Genomic DNA, 23275 nt, shown 5'->3' on the forward strand with positions numbered 1-23275 from the left:
TCAAAAATAAAACATGTTTGTGGCATTTTAGATATTCATGTGTAAAACTGACCCATCAGACCAGGCTTTGCCAGAAAATTACCAGATTCACATCAACATTATACATCTCATTTTTGAAACATTCTGCCCCTGTGGTCCTGAAACTTGGGCCACTTCTGTATACTTTTCACTTCCAACAACTAAAAATGTTCAACAGTGGGTTATTTTGGGGGCCCTGTTATCTCCTGGCTCACACAGTCCATGGCAAAGAGAAGCTGAGCAAAAGATAGTTATACAGGAAATAACAGATACTGTGCTAAAGGATGACATTTCACAGTGACTGCAAACCTACAGTCCAATTCACTAAGATACATCTGCTTCACCTGCTTTAGAAACCTGGGCCAGAACTACGCCAGACCTCATAAACAGTCTAGGTTACAAGAAGGTTGTTGTTGTTTCTCAAGTCCTTCTAAAGTTGGTGGGAGTGTAAACTAGGGCAGCCACTATGGAGAATGGTATGGAGGCTCCTCAAAAAACCGCAAACAGAACTACATACATGTTCCAGCAATCCCACTACTGTGTATTTTTCCAAAGGAAAGGAAATTAGTTTATCAAAGAGATACCTGCACTCCCATGTTCATTGCAGCACCATTCACAATATGGAATCGGCCTAGGTGCCAAATGACAGATAAATGAATAAACAAAATGAGGTAAATATACAGAATGGAATATATTCAGCCATAACAAAGAATGAAATCCTGTCATTTGTAGTAATATGAATAGAACAGGAGAACACTACTTTAAGTGAAATAAGCCCAGAACAGAAAGTTAAACACAGCATGCTCTCACTTATATGTGGAAGCTAAAAATAAAATAAAATAAAGTTAATCTCATAGAAACAAAAAACAGAACAGAGGATACTGGAGGATAGGAAGGGTGGGGGAAGAGAGAATTGGAAGAGATTTGTTGAAGGATATGAAATTATAGCTAGATGGGAGGAATGCGTTTTAGTGTTCTATAGCACCGTAGGATGACTGCAGTTAACAGTAATATATTATGTAGTTTCAAATAGCTGGAATATTGAAAATCCCCCATACAAAGCAATTATAAATGTTGAAGTGATGGCTATGCAAATTACCCTAATCTGCCCACCTCACATTATATGTATCACAACAACACTGTGTTCCCCATAATGTGTACAATTAAAGCTTGCACATAAAAATAAAGTGCTTTAAAAAATGTGTGGGCTAAGGAAGCAGACTTATAGAAATTAGATTATTAGAAAATCTCATTAATAAAACTAATAAAACCAAACTTCTATACCTACAAAATTGGTTTTAGTTGTTTTCTACTGTCAAAAATGGTATATAAATGTAAAAGATGAATAATCAATAGATTTTAAAAAGCTACTTAAAGTTTACATGGTAAAACAGAATGTTCATGTTTACTATTACACATAATGAATTTGATACATGGATTGCATTATTAAAATCTAAACTCAAACATATTTGAGTTTAAATCATATATTTTTCAAATAGATGTCAACAGAAATACATCTATATAGCACAGAAGCACAGACATGTACAAGGATTGCTCATCTCTGCATATAGTCAATAGCTTTTAATCATTTATTTTATTCTCAGGCAAAAGAAAATTATCAACTGCTACGTAAAGAGAAACTATCGACAGGGCCTAAAGTCACAGCTTCATAACCAGTGTTAACAGAGGTACATACTTCCCATTTTTCCTGATATAGTCTGATCTCTTTGGTATTTTACATATGCACATGTAAAAGTTAAAACCAAGTGAGAAAAACAGTTATGTACATAAATATTATGTTAAGTCAATGCTACTGCTATGATAATTGGAATTCTGTTTTCATTTTAATTAAATATACAGCAAAATATCGAATACCACTTTTCACTTCAGACCATCTTTAGTTTAAAAAAGCTCCTGCAGTCTTCTGTCAGTGGTTATAAAGGCATTCAACATTGTCACTTGTTTAAATGTCTGTTTGGCTGCCAATGGACTGTCCCCAAAAGAACATTTTTGCATCTCAATAGTCTGTCCGGTATCAACAATCTTTGAACTATAAATTTAACGCCGCTGAAGAAAAGGGGAAATAACATTCGCATTGTACTGTCCTGGTATCACACTCACAAAATGAACAAATAATCAGACTATTTCCACTTATCTAGCACTCTGCATCTGAGGATCTCAAATGTCCTGACAAACATTAATTAGCTAAGCTGCACAACACTCCTGTGAGGGTGGCAGGCAGTATGATCCTCTCCAAGGGACAGATGAACGGAGATCCGGGGAGGCCCTTCCTTTGAAAGTCAGTGGCTCAACTTGTAACTCAACTTCCAAACTTAGAACTCAACTCCCTAAGCCCATGGTTGAGCATCTTTGCTGAAGCCAAGCAACACAAATGTAGATGTTAAAACTGACAGACTCTTCTAAAAAAATTTAAACTGGAAACCAAGATCAATCTCAGGGAGATTTATCTTTCCTGTGGGGGCAGGAAAAACGTGTTCTAATAACTACAGCATTTGAACCTACAGAAAAATCTGAGGCTACGAGTTAGCTATAACATTCTGTTATGAAAAATAACATGGATGAGTTTACCTGAATGTTGATTTGCCATGAGCTCCCCCTAAAGATTCACCCAATAAATTAACTGTATTTCTGCATTTTTATTGACAAATGAAAAACTATATGATGTTGGTTTTTTTGTATGTGAAATTTAATGACCGATTTTTGGGTCCTTATTCATGTAGTTATCAGATAAAAAGCCAAGTTTTCTGCAATGTAATATCCAATCTAAAAATTCCACCACAAAAATAAAATCCAGAATTTCTTATTCAGGAACAATGAGATTAATGCAGTTGCATCTGCATAAGAGTTTATCTAAAAAATAAACAACTTTGTGTAGATGTACATCATAAAAAAACCTGTCAGAAAAGGACACAACTTTACATAAACCCTGCCTATACTATACTATACTATTCCACTTAGTTTAAAATGATTAAGAAACATATATTGGAATATATAAAATAATTTACTTATACTTTTAGCACAGGTAATTTTAAACATGTTAACCTCTTCACAAATCTAAACCTTAAATCTAAAGAAAAACACTGGGTTTTCAAAATAATATTAATAAATATTGGTGACCATTTTCAGGAGGTGATTCATGTTTTATAAGATCTATTCTAGAAATGTTAAGATAATAAAGTTGTCATATAAGCATGGACTATTTCTAGCAAAGATTCTAAAGGCCTTAATATTTCTTCCTACTAAAACAAGAAAATACCCAATAATTTTGTAGAAATATTGTGCAATTAATATGCAATGAAAAGTCTAGCTTTCCTAGAGCAATTTAGATCAGGTTTAAAAAGATCAAGTTTATGGCAATGTGCCTTTTGTCACACTCAAAGCACAGCAGAACACAGGAGACATACACAACTTAAACATTTTTATATTAAGATCAATTTCATACTAATAACAAGGGGAAAATATACACATTTGTTAAATATAAAATACATAAATGATATCATATTGAACACAAAACTAAAAGCCTGACCTATGCCAAAAAAAGGAGAAAACCACTAATGTTAATGAAGAGAACATTTCGAAATTTTAGCTCTTCTTGTGATTCTTTTATTTCCTTCCTCACTTTGAGTAGTACAGCAAACTTTCATTGCTAAACCCAGTTTAAAAAAAAAGTTATCAGAAAGACTAATATGCTGAAAGCAACATTTTAATTGTGTGCTTTGTAACACAATCCCAACTACTTTCAGCCTTCTTTTAAAATGTTTCCATTACATACCAGCATAGTATTGAACTATGCCAAATCAACATTTTCTGTTGGGTAAGTTTTCCATACTTAATTCTTGATATCACTCTGTACGGTATTTTAAAATGACTAACTTTTACCTTTAGTATTAAAAACTGTATATACAAATGTTAATATACCTGCTCTTTTAATGCTATGTTGAATAAACTACTTAATTAAAAAGGCACTTCTAAAATCTAATCGTTTACATTTCTTAAATTGCTTACAATTTCTGAATAATTGTAAGGTAGTAATTTCAAGTTCTAGTTTATTGTTTAAAATATAATTATGCATTCTGTAGACATATATTTATATACCACTGTAATTTTTGTTCAAAACATGTAAATTATATTTGTATATTTCTATGGTGTAAATTATTACAGGACACCTTCACTAATAACTGTGCCTCTACAACTACAAACTTAAAGTACTTATCTTTTTTTTTTTTTTTTGGCCATTAGTAAACATGACCTCAAAATTCTGCTTTTTTATTCTACCACCCGAAGGGTAATGAATTAGAAGTGTGTATTTGCTGTGACAAATACCAACTAATGCCACCAAACTAGAATTTGTGCCAAATTCACAATCAGAATGGGCTATTTCTTTCTGTTAGATGTCTTAAAAAGCTCATCATCTAAGATATGTACACATTGAAAATTTCATATATAGCTGATAACCTAAATGCTGTACAATAAATTAAATTGGCTACCCTTCCTATTCCAAATATCCAATAAAACTGGTGATTTCCAAAAGCACTATTCAAATATAAAATGTGAATCTTAAAGATTTAAATTTTATTACAATCACAGAATAAGTCAATGCTCTTTCTTTTATATATGTATATGCACATATATGTACACATTAATGTAACTTTGATCTCTGAAATTTAGTAAATTACAGTCTTTGAAGATAACAAATCATAGGGTGAGGAATTTGGCTATTATTGTAGATAATAGCTAAAGAGTCTCTTGTTGAAGGTTTCCTACTTCAGCAGCTAATGTGGAGGAACCGAAAAGGCGGTTAAAATGATGCAACAGAAACTTGAAATCAGGGATTTAAGGAAGTGGAGGAATTGAGAAAAACAAATTTTTAGAAAAGTATTATCATCTCCATCTTGCTCAAAAAATGTAACCACCATGCTCACATTTTTATGCCACTGCTTAATAAATTGTCATTTCAAAGTCTTAGAGTATATAAACAATAGTAGAAAAGGTAATATTCTAGAAACAGTCAAACAATATGGCATCAAATGAAGATGTCATGGATGAAAACAATTTTAAGTGGAAAAAGGAAGGAAGGGGGTTCCAGTGATACAGATATAAGGCCCCCAAATATACCATACCCTCAAGATAAAGTATTAATTTAATAAAACATAGGACATTTCATTCCTGCCTTATAACCAGAAGCCATAAGTCGCTTGATGCCAGAAGAGTAATGACATGCTAAGAAAACAAATACTGACAATTATAAAAATGCAGCTCCATGTATATTTATTTGAAGGGAGTTCCCTAAATTGAACCCCCTCTTGAAGCGCACAGAAACTGTCTCTCTTTTTTAAGAAGTTACTCATAATAAACTTGCTTCTTCCCTGAAGGAAGGATTCTTTGTTTCTCACTGTACAGGGGCATCTCCTCTTCTGTATTCAAGCCCTTCTCTTAGCTCCAGGGCATGACTACAGATGGGAAAGGTAACAGCTTTTATAATTAACTGTGCACCTCTAAGGGGCGTTTTTCAACTCTGTTAGAGAATACTGAGAAGTACAGATAGGCTTCAGAGAATCTGCAGGAAATGAGAGCAGAGCAGCCAAGCAGACATTGGGAAGAGCAATTTTTCTCCCCTGTATACATCCAGAGAGAACTCACTCGTCTCTGACTCACAGGTCAAAGCACTGGGCTAACAGAATTCTATTTCCTAACTGGATCTTCTGTAAAGGTATCTAGTTTCTGATCCTACCTTCTATGCACAAACAAAGCTTCAAAATCATCCAGAAAGCTCAAAACCTTCACAGAGTTAAGGTAAAATGTCCAAGATGTGGTGCCTCAGACATCCAGCAACTATTACTTATTGGGAGCTCATAAATTTTCAAAATCTAAGATTTTTTTTTTAACAATGCTGAGTCTACATAGTATGAAGAGAGTAATCGAGGATCTTACCTTACTCAGAAGTTTTGTTTTCTTTTTCCACATGGAGCTAGGTCTTTCCCCCTAAAAGATCCTGTTCATGTAAAATACATGGTACTCTGGCTGCTTTTCACACTATTCATGTTTAGGCTTTTCTCATTTTTTCCACTCTTCTTGGCCACTCGACAACAACAAGCATTGTCATTTGTACATAATTATACCATGGCTTTTTTTTTTTTTAACAAAAAACACTATATTTTTGAACATCTCATCAAGGACATTATACTCTTAGTGATTTAAATCTCTGCTGACTTCCTTATTAACCATATACTGTCATACCAGCTTAAAATTTAAAAGTCATTTAGTTATTTCAATGTAACAGATGTGCATCCTTCTGGGATTCTAAACCTCCCTTCTCCAAATATGGCCTTGTTGTTTTGCATAATCACCAGGAATGATTAACCAACATTCAATCTGAGCTAAGAGCAAAGACAAACAAGTGACTGTCTAACACGGTACCAAGTAAGTGCACAGCACACACAAACACACATGAGCTACTTGCTGCCACTTTGGCCTTAGGAGGATAAATCCCCAGATTGGGCCAGATCATTAAGGTTCACTTCACACACAACACAATCCTATATAGAAAGAATGTGTGGTCCTGCTTTGGCCCTTCAAAACAAATAAATTATTTGAAAATGAAACCTTCCTACCCGTAACAGGGACTGGGATTCATCCTTGGACTTGCTTTCTCCCGATGCAGGATACTGCTGGGAAAGGGCCCCAGACTTCTCTCCACCAGCTGGCACCCCCTGCAGGAATCCCTTCGTCTCCACAGCCAAGCCATAAATAGGTCGCGCCAGGTGGGCAGCTTCCACATTGGGGCTATCCCTCAGAGTCTTTGTCTGCTCCTGGGTGCTGGACACAGGCGTCAGCAGCCCCAGGCTTGCCTGGGTGTATGACGGACTCCCCCGCAGGATGTCTGCCCCTCTCCAAGTCACGTTGCGAAGGTCATCACTGGAACTCTCAGTCCAAACTTTCTCTTTGAGCCCATCCTTCTCTTCTAGCTTCTCTCTCTTCACCACACTCTCAGAAACTGGCTCTCCCATTTTAGAGTCTGGGGTTAGCAGATTGTAGACTTTGAAGTCAATTTTGGGCTCCTCCTTGATGGTGGATATGGCATGACCGTCCTCTTCGCCGTTGGCTGTAGTGATGTCCTGTTCCTGGCAGTGAACAGTGTTGAAGTGCTCCAGTAGTGACTGAGTATCGGCAGCTGTAAAACTGCACTGACGGCATTTGTAGCAGCTGTGTGCTCTCCTGAAGAAGAAGAAAACAGTCATTGCAAAGACAGCGTTCTGAAGAGTTGTTTTATTTTTAATAGCCTTTCAGCACCTGAATTTGCTACCTACTCTGGCAATGTAGTAGATAGAAAGAAATGCAATATTCTTAACACCCAAATCTGGAATGTAATTAACTGTAATTTCAGGTCTATATAAAGAATGCAAAGTTTCCTTGTTATATTAGCAGTAATAGGTATCTCTCTCTCTCTCTCTCTCACACACACACAGACACACACACACACACACACACACACACACACACCAGGCATGCACACACTCTGCTCATGCTTGTGCACATACATTCCAGGTGATTAGCATTAAAACTGGTTAGTTTGCATTATTGTCAAATGCCCCACTCCGTTCATTTTACCTTGATAGATGCACTTTACCCTGATGGATAATCATTAATTATTTATTTAAGTCAATATTCTTGTGTTTTTACACCTGATTTCAAATGCCCTTTCACTTTCTGTTATTTAAACTAAATTGAGCATTTTCCCCTGTATATGCAGTTCAATTTCTAATGCTGAAGCCCTTTGTATAGCTTTTTCATATATTAAAAGAAACTAAATTTAAAAATAAAATAAATCATTATCAAATTATTAAATAATTTTTAAAAATAAATAAAGTGTTCTTTTGTATCATCAAATTCAAATCCATTTAGTGAATTAACTATGGCTGAATGATCTGTAAAATCTAGAAAATAAAGTGCATTTATAACCCAAGATTTTTCTCTACACGAATTCTATCCATCTATGAGAACATAATAGACATTCAACAAATTGAGTGTCTGTTGAGTGAGAAACACTATGATAGATGCCTTACAAATATATTCATTATAACGGTTTGTGTGTGTGTGTGTGCGCGCGCGCGTGCGCGTCTGTGTGGTGTGTTCTCTTTTTAAATGGCATAAGACAAGACAATTTTATTATCAAATTCCATAGCATCTTCTGCTGTTAAAGAGAGAAGAGTAACTGCTACATTAGAACAAACATTTGATTGATAAAGAAGAAGTTTAGCATTGTATAAAAAGCATACCCGAAAGATACACAAGTGATATGGAATAAGGCATATTTTGTTTAACTATAAAAGCTGTGTATGGCTCTTTAAATAAATATCGGGAAAACACTTTCTACATCCTGATATAACTTGCTATGAGTTACCTACTTAAAGTAACAAAATAAATTTTGTGAGCTATTACTTAAAGCTGTAAGATACTGTAAGATACATATTCATATATGTAATTTTAGATAATCATCAAAATATTTCTTTGCCAGGCACTGGGTACACTTTGGTGAATAAAAGATACATAGTCTTTGCCCACCTGGTGCTTAGAGTCTAGTCAGGAATGACTAGACAGGACGTTTCACATGACTATAAGTCTGTAAGTATGAAGAGTGATATGACCTAAGAATGAAATGGATGGTAATTGGGGTAAAAGGCCTCATAGGTAATCAGGAAGGACTTTCTGAGGGAGATACATGGAATCAAAGGGCGAAAAGGAGCTATCCTTGGAGGATGAGGAAGAGGAAAGGAAACCACATTCTAGCAAGTCTGAGACACTGAAAAGAGGACATTGTGGTTTTAAAGGAATAAATGAGGGGTGTATGTCAATTGACAAGCTTGAAGGTTTATCTAGAATTCTGTAGATCATGGTACGGATAATAGGGGATCTCTTCAAAGGTAAAGGAAAGCAATCAGCTGGGGAGTAGGTGCTCAAATGCATGTTTTAATTACTCTGGGACTGTAATAGTTTATCAATAACTTCATCCCTTTGTAAGACATGCCAGATGGCTGAAATTCCAAAAGAATGTTTCTATTTTACAGAAGCAAAATTCAAAGGTGTAAAACATGTAACAAAATCTCAAGTTATTTGTTGAGAGTGTTTAATGTAGCACACAAGAGCTTACATTTTGTTGAGTAAATATGGATATTTACTTTTTACAGAAGATTATTTCCAATATTTTCTCCTATTTATTTGATTGTCTAAGTAGTAAAGATAAATACAACAAATGGCAAATAATGGTAGGATGAATTGACCATAAAAGCACAATAGTAAAAGTAATTTTCTCAAGTGGAAATAGCCTAATCTTTAAGGTGAAGATGGTTATGACCAAGAGGAATAATCTTGCCACCAATATCAAGGCTGGAAAATTCAAAAACAGGATTAAGAATATAAAATACAATAGACAATACCTAAAATCTAGGACCTAGAGCCTCATGGATCTCATCTACAAAAGCTTCTTATCAAAACCACATTCTAGGTTGGGCCCGATGGCTCATGCCTGTAATCCCAGCACTTTGGGAAGCAGAGGCGGGCAGATTACCTGAGGTCAGGAGTTCGAGGTCTGCCTGAACAACATGCAAAACCCTGTCTCTAAAAAAATAAAAAAATTAGCTGGGTGTGGTGACAGGCACCTGTAATCCCAACTACTCGGGAGGCTGAGGCAGGAGAATTGCTTGAACCTGGGAGGAGGAGGCTGAAGTGAGCCAAGATCACGACACTGCACTCAAGCCTGGGCAACAGAGTGAGACTCCGTCTCTAAAACAAAAACAAAAACAAAAACAAAAACAAACAAAACACACACACACACACACACACACACACACACACACACACATTCTAGTTTAACTAATGGGAGATAAACATATAAATCCAAAATTACCCTACTGAATATATTCTACACAATGTATTGAGTCATGGAAATCAAAACAACAAAAACTTATGAAAGCACTTAGTGAGCTATGATTGATTTTCACCCCAAGATGTTTATAATGGACTCACTGCCCACTTTGGCATGTTTTGGTTCTGTGACATGGTGAGATCTCTGCTTGAAATCTCTAATGAGATCCCAGCCTATAAAATAATACTATAAATTACCACTGACACTTCTACCAAAACTGGTAACTCCAGTAATAAAATGCCAAAGGATTACAGTGATTCTATTTCAAGATATTAAGACTGTAAATACAAGGGTGACAAGGAAGAGAAAGGATCAACATATACAAAAAGAAACACAAAATTCTTGTGGGCCACACAACAAAATTATTTTCAAATGGTATACTATCAATTCTTACTGGTATAACAACCAAACACACATAAGAGTGTAGATTTTTTATTTTTATTTTTTAGATGGAGTCTCACTCTGTCATCAGGGCTGGAGTGCAGTGGCACGATCTTGGCTCACTGCTACCTCCGCCTCCCGAGTTCAAGCAGTTCTCCTGCCTCAGCCTGAATCGCTAAGATTATAAGCACCAGCCACTATGCCCAGCAAATTTTTTGTAATTTTAGTAGAGATGGGTTTCACCATGTTGGCCTTGGCCAGGCTGGTCTTGAAATCCTGAACTCATGATTCATCCTCCCAAAGCACTGGAGTTACAGGTGTGAGCCACTGCACCCAGCCCAAGAGTGTAGACTCTTAAGGAGAATACTTAAGCTTTAAACTTTGGCTCTGTATTCTACAACGTAAATAACTTTGAATAAGTTACCGAACCTGTCTCAGTTTTCTCATCTGCAATGAAAATAAAGTTGTCTCTTGATAGGATTCTTGTGCATATTAAGTGAGAGTTAACCAGTATAAATCCTAAAATTAAATAAAGCCCCTCTCTTCTTTGTGAATCCATATTCTGTACTGTTTCTACAAGAGTTTAAACTTACAAATTCGTGTTTTGGTATCATTCTTTGCCATTCCTCCATTTACCTCAACCATGACAAAAAGCATTTTTAAAACCAAGCTTATATCCTAGAAGATCCTTTGCTTCAGGGCATGGCCAGGTAGCATATATTCTATGCTTTTCTGCTTCTTCTGGTGGTGTTCAATGACATGAAGGAATGAGCAGTCTAGCCTTTTACTGCTTAATTGACAAGCTTTACCCTTTTTTCATTAATAGCAGTCAGACCCAGTATCTTCAGATTCTAAATAACAAAGACAGTAAGGGTATTACCTGTGTTTTATTAAAAACTTGGGAGGTGAGGATGTTTTATGAATGTATGAATGTTAAAGTTGTTTAAAACATGGAATATCTAGTAATATATCGAAACAATTAAGATTATGTTGCTTTAATATCTACTGAGTCTGAATAAAGATGAAGGGATGGGGTGGCTTAGGAATATTTCTAGACTGCAGAATCAGTAGATACTACAGCTACATAATCTTCACCTATGATTTAACTAGTACTTCCTCCCTATTATATAAGGTCCTAGGGCCCTGCCCAAAACATGAGTTCATCACAGGGTATCACACCCTGAGACAAAGTGTCTGAGTCTTCTAGGATTTCTAGTTTGAAGTTCCTGTAGCAAACAAAGGACAACTCCCTGACTCCTAGCAGGTCTCAGCAGGAGCTGCTCTGATCTGCCCAGAGAGGACCTCATGAACCAACAGACCAAGGCAAAACCACCCATGGTACAGGTGCTGGAGAACTGTAGGAACACAGAGAAGAGTGGGGATAGGTATAAAGTACAAAGGAAACAGAAAGTGCAGGGGGTAAGTTTTCCATGAGAACCAGGTTTTATGTCGAAAAGGAAAACACATTTTAACAGGAAGGATATTACAACAAGGTTGTAAAAACAAGCTCAATTCACACATCTTTTCTTTTGAAAGTTCAAAGCACTCATGTCTACAGGTTCTCACGCTCCACTGAAGTATATGGCCCATTTTACAGATAGTAAAATGGATAAATAATGCCTTGCCCATTTCATCTATATCAAGTAAAGAACACAGGGCTTCTAAGTACCGGAACAGTTTTATTTTTCTGTTTTCCACTGCCTACCTTTCTAATTTTATATAAAAGTAAATTACTGACGATATGCCAAATGAAACATAGGGGATGGAAAAGGTCTTCAAACAGATAAAAGAGAAACTGACTACAGCAATGGTTTGCAAAACAGGCTGGGCAGCATTGCAACTTAAAGAGTTTCTTTCTCGGCAATAGAGATTCCAAGTCTTCCTTGTCCCACTGAACCAGAATATCCTGGGCATAGCCTGAGAATCTAAATATTTAATTTTAACAGAGTCCTCAAATGATACTAATTGCAAGGACCAATACCCATAAACCAATATTACTAGCTATATCATGGTTCTAAGCATCTTAGTGAATAAACTCACAAGACATCTCCTTCCTCCCAAGGCTTTAATAAAATACAGGCAAAGACCTTATTAATGTTGTTATTCAGAATCTTAAGATTCTGTGTCTAACTACTATTAATGAAAAAAGAGTAAAGCTTGACATTTAAGCAGTAAACTGCTAAACTGCTCAATCTTTCAGGCTATTGAACACCACTAGGTGAAGCAGAAAAGGCAATTTGCTACAAAGTGTTCTTGAGACTTGAACAACTCCTTTCTCCTTATATTATCAGCCCTAAATGAATGACAGAAAACATATTAAAAAGACAACATTAATGTCAAAAGCTTGGAGCACTATAAACTTTTCAATGCTTATACTAAAATCTAGACCAGTGCTTCTCAAACTAATATATAAAAATCACCTGGGGATTTCATTAAAATTCAGGTTCTGATGCTGGAAGACTAGAGTAGGATCTAATATTCTGTATTTCTTCTTTTATTTCATATTTTTCCAGATCCTGAGAATAGTCTGTACTTCTTACAAGCTCCTAGATGAGGCCAATGCTGTTGGTCTCCAGACCACATCTTAAGTAGCAAGAATCATGCAGCTGGCCTTGAACTCCTAGGCTCAAGGGATCCTCCCACCTCAGCCTCCTGAATAGCTGGGATTATAGCCACGTATCACCACTCTCAGCTCCAAGATGAATTTTTTATGAGTGACAACATTGTTATTCTTCTTAAATCACATATACCTTCTGAGTCAACATTCACAGCTTTATAAAATAAATTACAAGCACAAAATTATCAGGAATAATCCCAATTCATTTTTTCTTTAGCAGTGTTTGGGGATTGTCTTTAAATATTCTTTAGTGCTAGATCATTTAAATATATTGCCCACAGCAATCACAAAAAGTATATATTTCCACCTCACATTGCAGATAAGGAAGCAGAAGCACAGAAGAGCTGATTAACATAAAAATATTGAAGAAAAAATAGAATATTTTTGCTCTTGTCTATGGTTACTCTTTCATGTATGTTATTTGATAGTTAAGGCAATGGTTGTTCAGGAATTAGTTCCTAAAAGATTTGAGCATATTCTCTGACATATATCATTCTCTTAGTTGTAACTGCCAAGATCTTCAATATAATGTCACACTTCCAAATAATAAGACTAGATTATAATAAACCACACTAAAAGGAAACTTTTCTCAAGAACAAAAATTTAGTCATTGTGAAAGTGCATTAGTTTGGAACCTCCTCCAACCTACTGAATGCATTTTCTTTTCATCAGCATTGACATGAAAACTTCAAAGACATTCAGGAAATTTTTCCTCTATTTCTCAAGACCCAACTTAACCACCCCCTCATCCATAAAGATTTCCCAAATGATTCAATCCAAGAATAAATCTAGTGTCTTCCTCATTACTCTAAATCCTTGTATTTCTCTTCAATTTTTTCTCACAGATGGTTTTCGATTAAAATCAAATATATGCCTCACTTTACAGATATATGTAATTACCTTATTTATTCCCCTCATCGCAAAATATCCAGATACATAGTAAGTATCTGCTTAAGAACAAAGAAATGGACAATCACAGCTCTGGATGTTCGGGATACTGGATAAAATACATACGGTCACAAAGCAGCAGAGAAATATTAAGATGTACACAGTTATTTTGCAGATGGCATATTTTAAGTGGTCCTTTGAATAAACTATTCATTATTTAAAAACTCTAAAACTTCTGGCTACATTAAACCAAACTAATTTAAAAGATTTTACAAATAAATGCTTTGTATTAATTTAAATTATCTATCTTCCTGCCACCCTGATAGCAAATACTTTCTTCATGCTATCTGAGGAGAAAAGATGTCATTTTATAGGTCTCCATAGCATAAGCATAAGGTCATCACATAAAACACAGAATGCTCAGTTCAATTTAAATTTTAGATAATAAATGAATATTTTAGTGTATGCCCCATAAAATATTTGGGACATACTTTTATAAAATCTCACTATGTCCCAAACAGTATTTGACAGTGTGGAGGCAAATCAAAGAAACTTTGATTAAAGAACTAAATCATGCTTTCTCTCCAGGCAGATGACATCAAGCTGTCTAAAAAGATCAAATTTGAATTCAATTCAAGTGGCTTAGAATCTCTGTGAAAAAATATGTTATTCCTTATTCTACTTTATAGAATTTTCATGTGCTATAAAAAAGCATTTGTTTTTTGATCCTTCCATGCTTCAATGCACAATGGCCCTTTTTCACAATAGTAGTATTTCATTCTTTAGTAGAGAATATTATACATTATTTTCATAATTCATAAAGCATTGAGGAATGCTTCTAGAAAAAAAATCAGCTAAAAGATGCTACACCATTGCTAAGCTCTGATAATATTTATATTTTTATAATAAACCAACCCACAGTGTATGTGAAGTACAGCTCTGAGGGATGACTTGTTTTTTTCTTTTAAATGTTAACTCCTTGAGATTTATGTCATCACTTGAAGAGTTCTTTCTTTTACTAAATAACTGTATATTACTTTCAATAATGTTTTAAAATCTTAAGTATAATCAATGAATAATTTTAACCACAGTTTTTATTCTTCAATGACTAAATGAAGCATCAAAGTAAATGAATAAATCATAAATACTAATTAATTAGACCCTGAAAGGTAGTTTTTGGTTATTACAGAATCAAACAACTACAGATAAATTATCACAGAAGTAGGGTAAAGGAAGGTGATTCCAATACTTAAATTCAAATGTAGTTCAAGTAGGTTTGACATCTAGTAAAGAAGTCATTTTTGTAATGTATGTATTGTTGATATAAATATCTACAATGAGTAGCATGTAGCATTACTGCCACTGTGATATGATAAAATGAAAAATGGGAAGAGGGTGGCAGGAACAAAGGCAAAAACAGAATTACAGGTGGATTATCAGTCAGTCTTTTAGAACTGTAAAATAGTTAAAAGTAGAGAAGCAGTCCAGATCAAAATCTAAGAAAAATTAAAATTCTGAATGAAAATAACTGTTGTTTACTCATCTTGCATTTTTAAGTTGAAACAATCTGATTAGTATTTACTCAGCAACAGTAACTGGTTTATGGGGGGATAGGATGAGGTCCTTTCATCTTTAATTGGAAGAAAAAATACTACTAACTCCATACCTTAAAAAATCAAGCTTAGGATTCCCTTTCAAAAGGTAAACATTCCTATAAAATGTTCATAAAGATAAGTTTTCCTATAAAACAGAAAGTAAGCCGGGCGCGGTGGCTCAAGCCTGTAATCCCAGCACTTTGGGAGGCCGAGGCGGGTGGATCACGAGGTCAAGAGATCGAGACCATCCTGGTCAACATAGTGAAACCCCGTCTCTACTAAAAATACAAAAAATTAGCTGGGCAGGGTGGCACGTGCCTGTAATCCCAGCTACTCAGGAGGTTGAGGCAGGAGAATTGCCTGAGCCCAGGAGGCAGCAAAAGTTGGAAGCACTGTTTAAAATTTAACAATGCATTCATAAATCTCGTAAAAGAATCTTGTCATTGCTTATACTACCAAAATATGTGTGTAGTTTTCCACATTTTAGCCAACAATGAACATTTTAATATTTGTACTAGACAATAATTATATTACTGAGTCTGTAGTACTTCCTTACCAGTGAGTTCTTTAATAGTAAGTGAGATTGATCATTCATTCATGTTTTTACTGGACGTGGGCACTGATGAGAATTGATACCTCCTTTTTTGTTTTAAAGTTACACAATTTATATTAGTGACATATAAAAAATACACACACATATTCAATTATATCTAAGTTCACAAACAAAAATTAAAGCAATTACAGAATTATAAAATGTGATTTTACATAAGTAAATAGAAATTTATATGTGTGTAGACAGGAACAGATTCTATATGGATAGATATAGATATGATTATATATGATAAAGTACTATTTATGGTAGAGTAGAATACATGTATATCATATACATATGAACATATGTATATATATGATTATCACATACATATGACTAACATGAATATCATATACATATGAATATGATATATATGAATATTTATGATATACATATATCAACTATATACAAATATTCATATGTATATCATACGTATACAAACAGGTAAATATGATATACATTTGAATATTTGTATATAGTTTTATTTTGCTTTTTTAAAATTTATATAAAACACTATCCCACTGTGACTTGTCTTGATCTTGTTTTTATTCAGTCAAAATTATTCTTACAAGATCCATCTATGTTGTAGTCACTTGTCATTTATTCAAATTCACTACTATAAAACATTCCACTGCTTGAAAATTCTACAAATAAATTAATCTTTTTTGGATAGACAATCAGAGTTTTTTCCTATTTTCATTTTAGACTGATTTTGTTTTGGTTGTTTTGTTCTTTCTAAAAATATAATTACGAGCATTTTTTCACATGTTTCCTAGCAAACCCATGTAAAAGGTGTTCTTCTGAGAAGTAAAATTCTGTAGTCGCCAGGAATATGAACATCTGATATTTCCAAATTTGCCTTCCAAAGTTGTATTTTCCAACCATGTCTATGCCTTACAAGGTGTTTAATCATAAAGTCTATGTTTTCTGAGATTAATAAAGTGATCTCTTTTTTGTTTGGTTAGGATTGGCCCTGTATAATTTCATATATCCTTATCTTTTTGTTATTGAGGTCTAATTTGATTGCACTGAGTTAAAGGATCTGTTCTATGAGATACTGTTTCAGAAATTTAATTTATTTTTGGCTTAACATGTCTCAATTTGTAAAACTACTCTATATGTGCTTAAAAAGCATGTACATTCTCTAATTGGTACATAATGTATATATTTTTATTAAATCAGGTTTGATAATTTGCTGTTCAAATCTTTTCAATTTTGAAAATTTTTTTTGTGCTTAACTTTTAATAAGGAATTTTCTTAAAACTTTATCACTATGATTGTGGTATGTCATATTTTCCCTGTAGTTCCTCTATCAGTTTTTGCTCTACTTATTTATATTTACATTTTGTGTATTTAGAACTATTGTACTTTCCAAAGAAGTTAAACCTCTTATTATGCAATGATCCCTTCTTTCCTTCATATGCTGTTTGTAATAAATTCTTAAAATTGGATGAGATTAATAAAGAGAACTCAATTTTCCTTTAGCTTGTATTTGCTGGTATAACTAAGTCTATTCTTTTCCTTCGAACATCCAGAGACTTATGTTTCAGGTGTATACCTAGTAGGCAGGATACAGTTACATTTTCTTTTTCAATATCACCTGATATCTTTTCAGTGGAAAAGTTTAATACATACATGTTAAACAAGACTTTTGATATCTGCAATTTTTTGTAGATTTTACTTTAAAACATCTATATGTCTAACTTTTCCCACGTATTTTCTCACCATTTTTTTAAAGTTGATTAAATCTGACAGGTGTTCTTTCTTTCATTATTTCATTTTTCTCTTCTATACTTTCGGAAGTTATACATTCATTTCCTATTCTTTTATTAGCTATGATTAAATTTTTCCCAGTAGATATAACAAAGTCCTAGCTTAGTAACTCCCAACAATTCAGGGGTCTTAGAATACCTTCATTCTAGTCATTTTCCCTTCAAACTTCATAGTAGCACTGCCCAATACCTTAGTCTTTGTCACCTAGGCCAGTGGCATGATCATGGTTCACTGAAGCCTCAACTTCCAGAGCTTGAGTGATTCTCCCATGTCAGCTGTCTGAGCAGCTGGTAGCTGGGACCACAGGCATTCACCACGATAATCAGATCATCTTTTTTTTTTTTTTTTTTTTTTTTTTTTTTTTGGTAGAGACGAGGTCTTGGTATGTTGCCCAGGCTGATCTCAAACTCCTGAGTTCAAGCCGTGGCCTCCCAACTGCTGGGATTATAGGTGTGAGCCACTGCGCCCTATCTAGTCTGCTCCTTTTTTAACTGCATAAACAAGACAGGCAATGCTTGTTTAGATTTGCTCAGATGTTTCCCTAGTCTTCACTTATTGGAAAATGTCTTTGTTTTGCTCTTATTCTTGGGAGATAGCTTTGATGGGCAGACAATACAAGGTTGAGTATTTGATATTTTTTCAAAACTCTGAATAATAATATTCCTCCTTCCTCCAGTTTTCATTGTTGCTAATAAAAAGTCTGTCTTCTTTTGTAAAGTGTCTGTTCATATCCTTTGCCCACTTTTGAATGGGCTTGTTTTTTTCTTGTAAATCTGCTTTAGTTCTTTGTAAATTCTGGATATCAGCCCTGTCATTCCAAACCTTTGGGAAGGTGAGGAAGGAGGATGGCTTGAGCTTTGCAGTTCAAGACCAGCCCGGGCAACATGGTGAAAACCCATCTCTACAAAAAATGCAAGACGTAGCTGGGTGTGGTGTAGCATGCCTGTGGTCCCAGGTTAGAAAAAAAAAAAAAAAAAAAAAAAAAAAAAAAAAGTCTGTCAACCTAAACGTCTTTTTGAGTAGTTGATTTCTTGGTAGTCTCCAGCTGCTCTTAAGGATGTCTCTGCCTTGGCATTTTCGCTTTGGCTACAATGTGTGTGTAATTGAATTTATGTGTATACATCATCCTGCTTAGTGTATGCTATGCTTCTTTGTGTCTGAGTATTTATGTCTTTCATTAGTTCTATAAAGTCTTTTTCCATTTTGTTCTCAAATACTGATTACCTACTCTCTATATATTCTTTCTTCTAAGACTCTGATTAGATGTATGTTAGAACAGGTCATTATATTCCATGTCTTACTATATGCCCTTGACATTTTGCATCTCCTTGATCTCTCTTAAATATTCTAATGCCTCATTCTGATTAATTCATTTGTTCTTTTTAATTGTCTGATATGTAGTTTAATCAATCCATATGTTTTAAGTTTCAAGAGTTATATTTCTTAATTGAAACATATGTTGTCAATTTTTTGGGAATCTTGACAATTTTTTTTTTTTATTTTACTTTAAGTTCTGGGATACATGTGCAGAATGCTCAGGTTTGTTACATAGGTATACATGTGCCATTGCTGTACCTATCAAGCTGTCATCTATGTTTTAAGCCCCACATGCATTAGGTATTTGTCCTAATGCTCTCACTTCCCTTGCTCCTGACTCCCCAACAAGCCTCAATATGTGATGCTCCCCTCCTTGTGTCCATATGTTCTCATTGTTCAACTCCCACTTGTGAGTGAGAACATGTGGTGTTTGGTTTTCCATTCCTGTGTCAGTTTGCTGAGAATGATGGTTTCCGGATTCATCCATGTCCCTACAAAGGACATGAACCCGTCGTTTTTTATGGCTGCATAGTATTCCATGATGTATATTTGTCACATTTTCTTTATCCAGTCTGTCATTGATGGGTATTTGGGTTGGTTCCAAGTCTTTGCTATTGCAAATAGTACTGCAATAAACATAAGTGTGCATGTGTCTTTACTACAGAATGATTTAAATGCTTTGGGTATATATCTAGTAATGTGATTGCTGGGTCAAATGGTATTTCTAGTTCTAGATCCTTGAGGGATCGTCACGTCTTCAATGGTGGTTGAACTAATTTACCCTCCCACCAACAGTGTAAAAGCGTTCCTATTTCTCCACATCCTTGCCAGCATCTGTTGTTTCCTGACTTTTCAATGATCACCATTCTAACTAGCGTAAGATAGTATCTCATTGTGGTTTTGATCTGTATTTCTTTAATAACCAGTGATGATGAACTTTTTTTCATGTTTGTTGGCCACATAAATGTCTTCTTTTGGGAAGTGCCTGTTCATATCGTCTCATGTTGTTTAATCATTTTTTAATTGTAACTTTTATATATTTTGAATGCTTACTAGTATTTTATAACTGAAAACTCCTGTATCTAAAGTGACTGGGTATGTACGGCTACTATTTGTGTTTTCTTCTGATTTCACCTATGGTGGCTTATTTTCCTGTTCAAATGGTGAATTTTCATAATAGTGAGCTCATATAAAATTTATCTGTATCCATCAATATCTTGGAGGTAAAAATTGGAGTGCTTTTCTATACACAAATTTGTGTTTAATTACATCAGAAGTAAGAGGAAGGCACTAATGTAAAAACCCTAGCCACCTTCAAGATCTAAGTTTAAAGCAAATTCAGATTCAACCCCTTCTCTCTATGAGTAACTCCAGGCTTAGTCTTCTGATCAAATGCAGTATCGACACTGGCATTTGCCCTCAGTATAATCTCATATTTCAAGCTTATTCTTCACTTCTCCCTAGTCTGCATTTAGTGCAGTCTTGGTGGAAGAGAGAACAAAGGCTCTAAAATTTTTCCTTAATTCGTAGAAGTCTAGAAATGCATTGCATATGTTTTATCTAGTATAGCTGTTTCATAGGGAAGTAATCCTCCTACTTCTACCAAAAACGTTATAACACTGAAAATTTTGATAAGAAAAATAACAGTCAATAGAGAACGGGTACACAGTTGAAGTAAATGATACATAATAAAAGAAATGCAGTGAGCAAACCACTCATTAGTGGAATATAATAACTCAGTCATAATATGAGTTTGGGGTATTATAAGTAAATACTAAACATTAAGAGAATGGACCCAATCCATTGCTGACTAGATCATGTTTGCAGTTCCACCACATTTAACTTAGTTCTTAAAAAGAAAACACCCATGCAATGGAATCGATACTGAGATTTTCACTCAGAGCTCTAGATCAACTCTTCTGCTTCTCAGCTATAGTCATTTTATAGCTAAATGATTTCACATATTATACAGTTCACAGCTTATGCTAATTTTTACTATACTCTTAAGTATAAAGCACTCAAAAGCATGGAATATTTTACAATAACACAGAACTGTGGCAGAAGTTTCCCAACATGAATAATCTGAGTAAACAAATTTAATTATAAAGATAATATGTGATAAGGTAAACTTGTCCTCTTATTCTATCTTAAAAATGGGGCATTTTTGAAAAATGCTTTGATAGCAGATCAAGTTCTAAACATCCATGTGACTATGTTCTTTCACATCTCCGGGGCTACCATTACTGTTCAGCTTTCAGTGGAGTTTCTTTATGTTTTTTACTAAGCTGTGACTTCTGAAATTGTAAGGCTCCAAATTTCAAATATCTCTGTAATAACTCATAAACAGATCAGAGATAAACTACTCAGCACCTTAAAGGATCTCTGGTCAGACAACTACATCAGGATTCAAACATAAGTGCAAGAATATTTTAATGCCCTAGGGACAAGTCCTATTCAACTCTTTAGCTAATAAAATGCTGAGAAGTTGACTTAAATTCAAAATGAACAGACAACTGTCATTTGATATAGAAGCGTAGGTCCTCAGAAGGGTTCCAAGATCATATAATAGTGAAGGATTAAAATGTAACTCACCTTGGAAATCTCAGCTTATTCATAACTCCTGTGAAGCCAAAAACTCACAGGGATCTCATTTACATAAAGATATTCACCGAGCTCCCATTAGGCATCCTGCCACTGTGTTAAATCGTGCAGATACAGTGATGAACAAGAAAAGAATACTTCTCTTTTCTCTGGAGCTTACTTTCATCACTGAATATTAACTAAATTCTGACATTATTCAGTAATAGGCTTATTCATACTTTTATTTCTTGGATGATTAGTTTGTTCACCTAAAGCATGTGAAAACCCTGTTTTCCCAGACAGATTCTCAAGAAATGCCTCAGCTGCATCAATAGAAAAATAACTTGTCCAAATGTTCTGGTAGCTAGATGTATCAGAATAAGTGTGTATGTGTATGTGTGTGTGTGCATGTGTGTGGGTGTGCAGGTCCATGATATGTATATGTTCTGGCTGGTTTCCTCATGATTAAAGAAAATCATGATGATTTCTCCAAAAAACAAAAAAAAGCTGTAAAAAGAATGGACTATCCGATTTTTATATCACTCAATAAAGGTACATGCACAATGTGCGCATGTGCGCATATCCACACTAGTAAAGCTCAGAAAGCAGCTGATGTCTGCGAGCCTCAGAAATAAATTAACATGCAGCTAACATCAGAGGAGCCAGAAACACTCATTGCAAGTGTGAACACATATTTGATTGCAGGACTGTGTCTTTCCCAGGGCTGACCTTATAAATTAAACAGTGTAAATCTCAAGTAAGTGTTTTCTGAACATTTTGATTCACTGTGAACATTGGGATGCCCTTCAAATTAACATTCCACATTATTAGCCTATTGTTGGACATGAACTGCTCCATTACTGGTGACTGAAACAACATACACACTCGCACTAACACACAACTTTTAAAAGGGATGGAAGAAACTGTTTAATATCTTGGGATGTAAAAATTGAAGTGAATAGATTTTTTAGACTGGGATATTGACATAGTAAGTAAAGCTTTCTACTTTGATGCCCAGAGGCATAATAACGAGAAAGTACCTAACGAGCAGTAAATAATACCTGAAAACAGGGTACCACCACCGTTTTGATGAACTAATTCCTATTTATAACCAACTCTCAGTTAAAATGCTCCTTGCTCAGGAAGGCATTTCCTAACCCACCCTATTCGGTTATGCTATCATTATATTCAAACACACTGCCTTGTACTTCATCTTTTTTTTTTTTTTAATATTCACTCCCTATAGAGACTGTCAAAAATTGTCAATGCCGACTATATTGCAAGTTGTCACGGCGGGATATTGGGAAAAGTTTTCAATTAGCAATAATCGTGCCTCGGGTAAACCTCATTGGCTATGATATTGCCACTGCACAAAGCTTGTACTTCATCTTTTATAACACTTACTATTCTTGTAATCATCTAAGTGTCTCATCTTCCCTATTAAACTGTAAGTTCCATGAGGGCACTGACTATGTTTTCTCTCTTGCATATTCAATGCCTCGTACAACAGGATTTTCGAAATTAATTAATTAAGGAATGAGTACATAAATGAAATAAAGATACATATCCTA

General features: G+C 34.7%; 1 protein-coding gene and 1 non-coding gene across 14 annotated transcripts in view; both read right to left on the reverse strand.

The window, feature by feature from the left end:
• The window catches only part of TRPS1 (transcriptional repressor GATA binding 1), a 250406-nt gene that overhangs the window by 161004 nt on the left and 66127 nt on the right, over positions 1 to 23275 (reverse strand). For all 13 annotated transcript variants that reach the window (XM_032252294.1, XM_032252266.1, XM_032252220.1 and 10 more), the window contains one exon: positions 6651 to 7254. In XM_032252294.1, the coding sequence (XP_032108185.1) occupies positions 6651 to 7254 (604 nt within the window). The remainder of the gene's footprint in view (positions 1 to 6650; positions 7255 to 23275) is intronic.
• On the reverse strand, positions 22942 to 23082 carry LOC116536323. The gene has a single exon (XR_004262572.1). It is a non-coding gene; the product is annotated as a U4 spliceosomal RNA (small nuclear RNA).

This window comes from Sapajus apella, unplaced genomic scaffold (assembly GCF_009761245.1).
Source record: "Sapajus apella isolate SASKATOON/1434 unplaced genomic scaffold, GSC_monkey_1.0 scaffold3, whole genome shotgun sequence".
Classification (NCBI taxonomy): domain Eukaryota; kingdom Metazoa; phylum Chordata; class Mammalia; order Primates; family Cebidae; genus Sapajus; species Sapajus apella.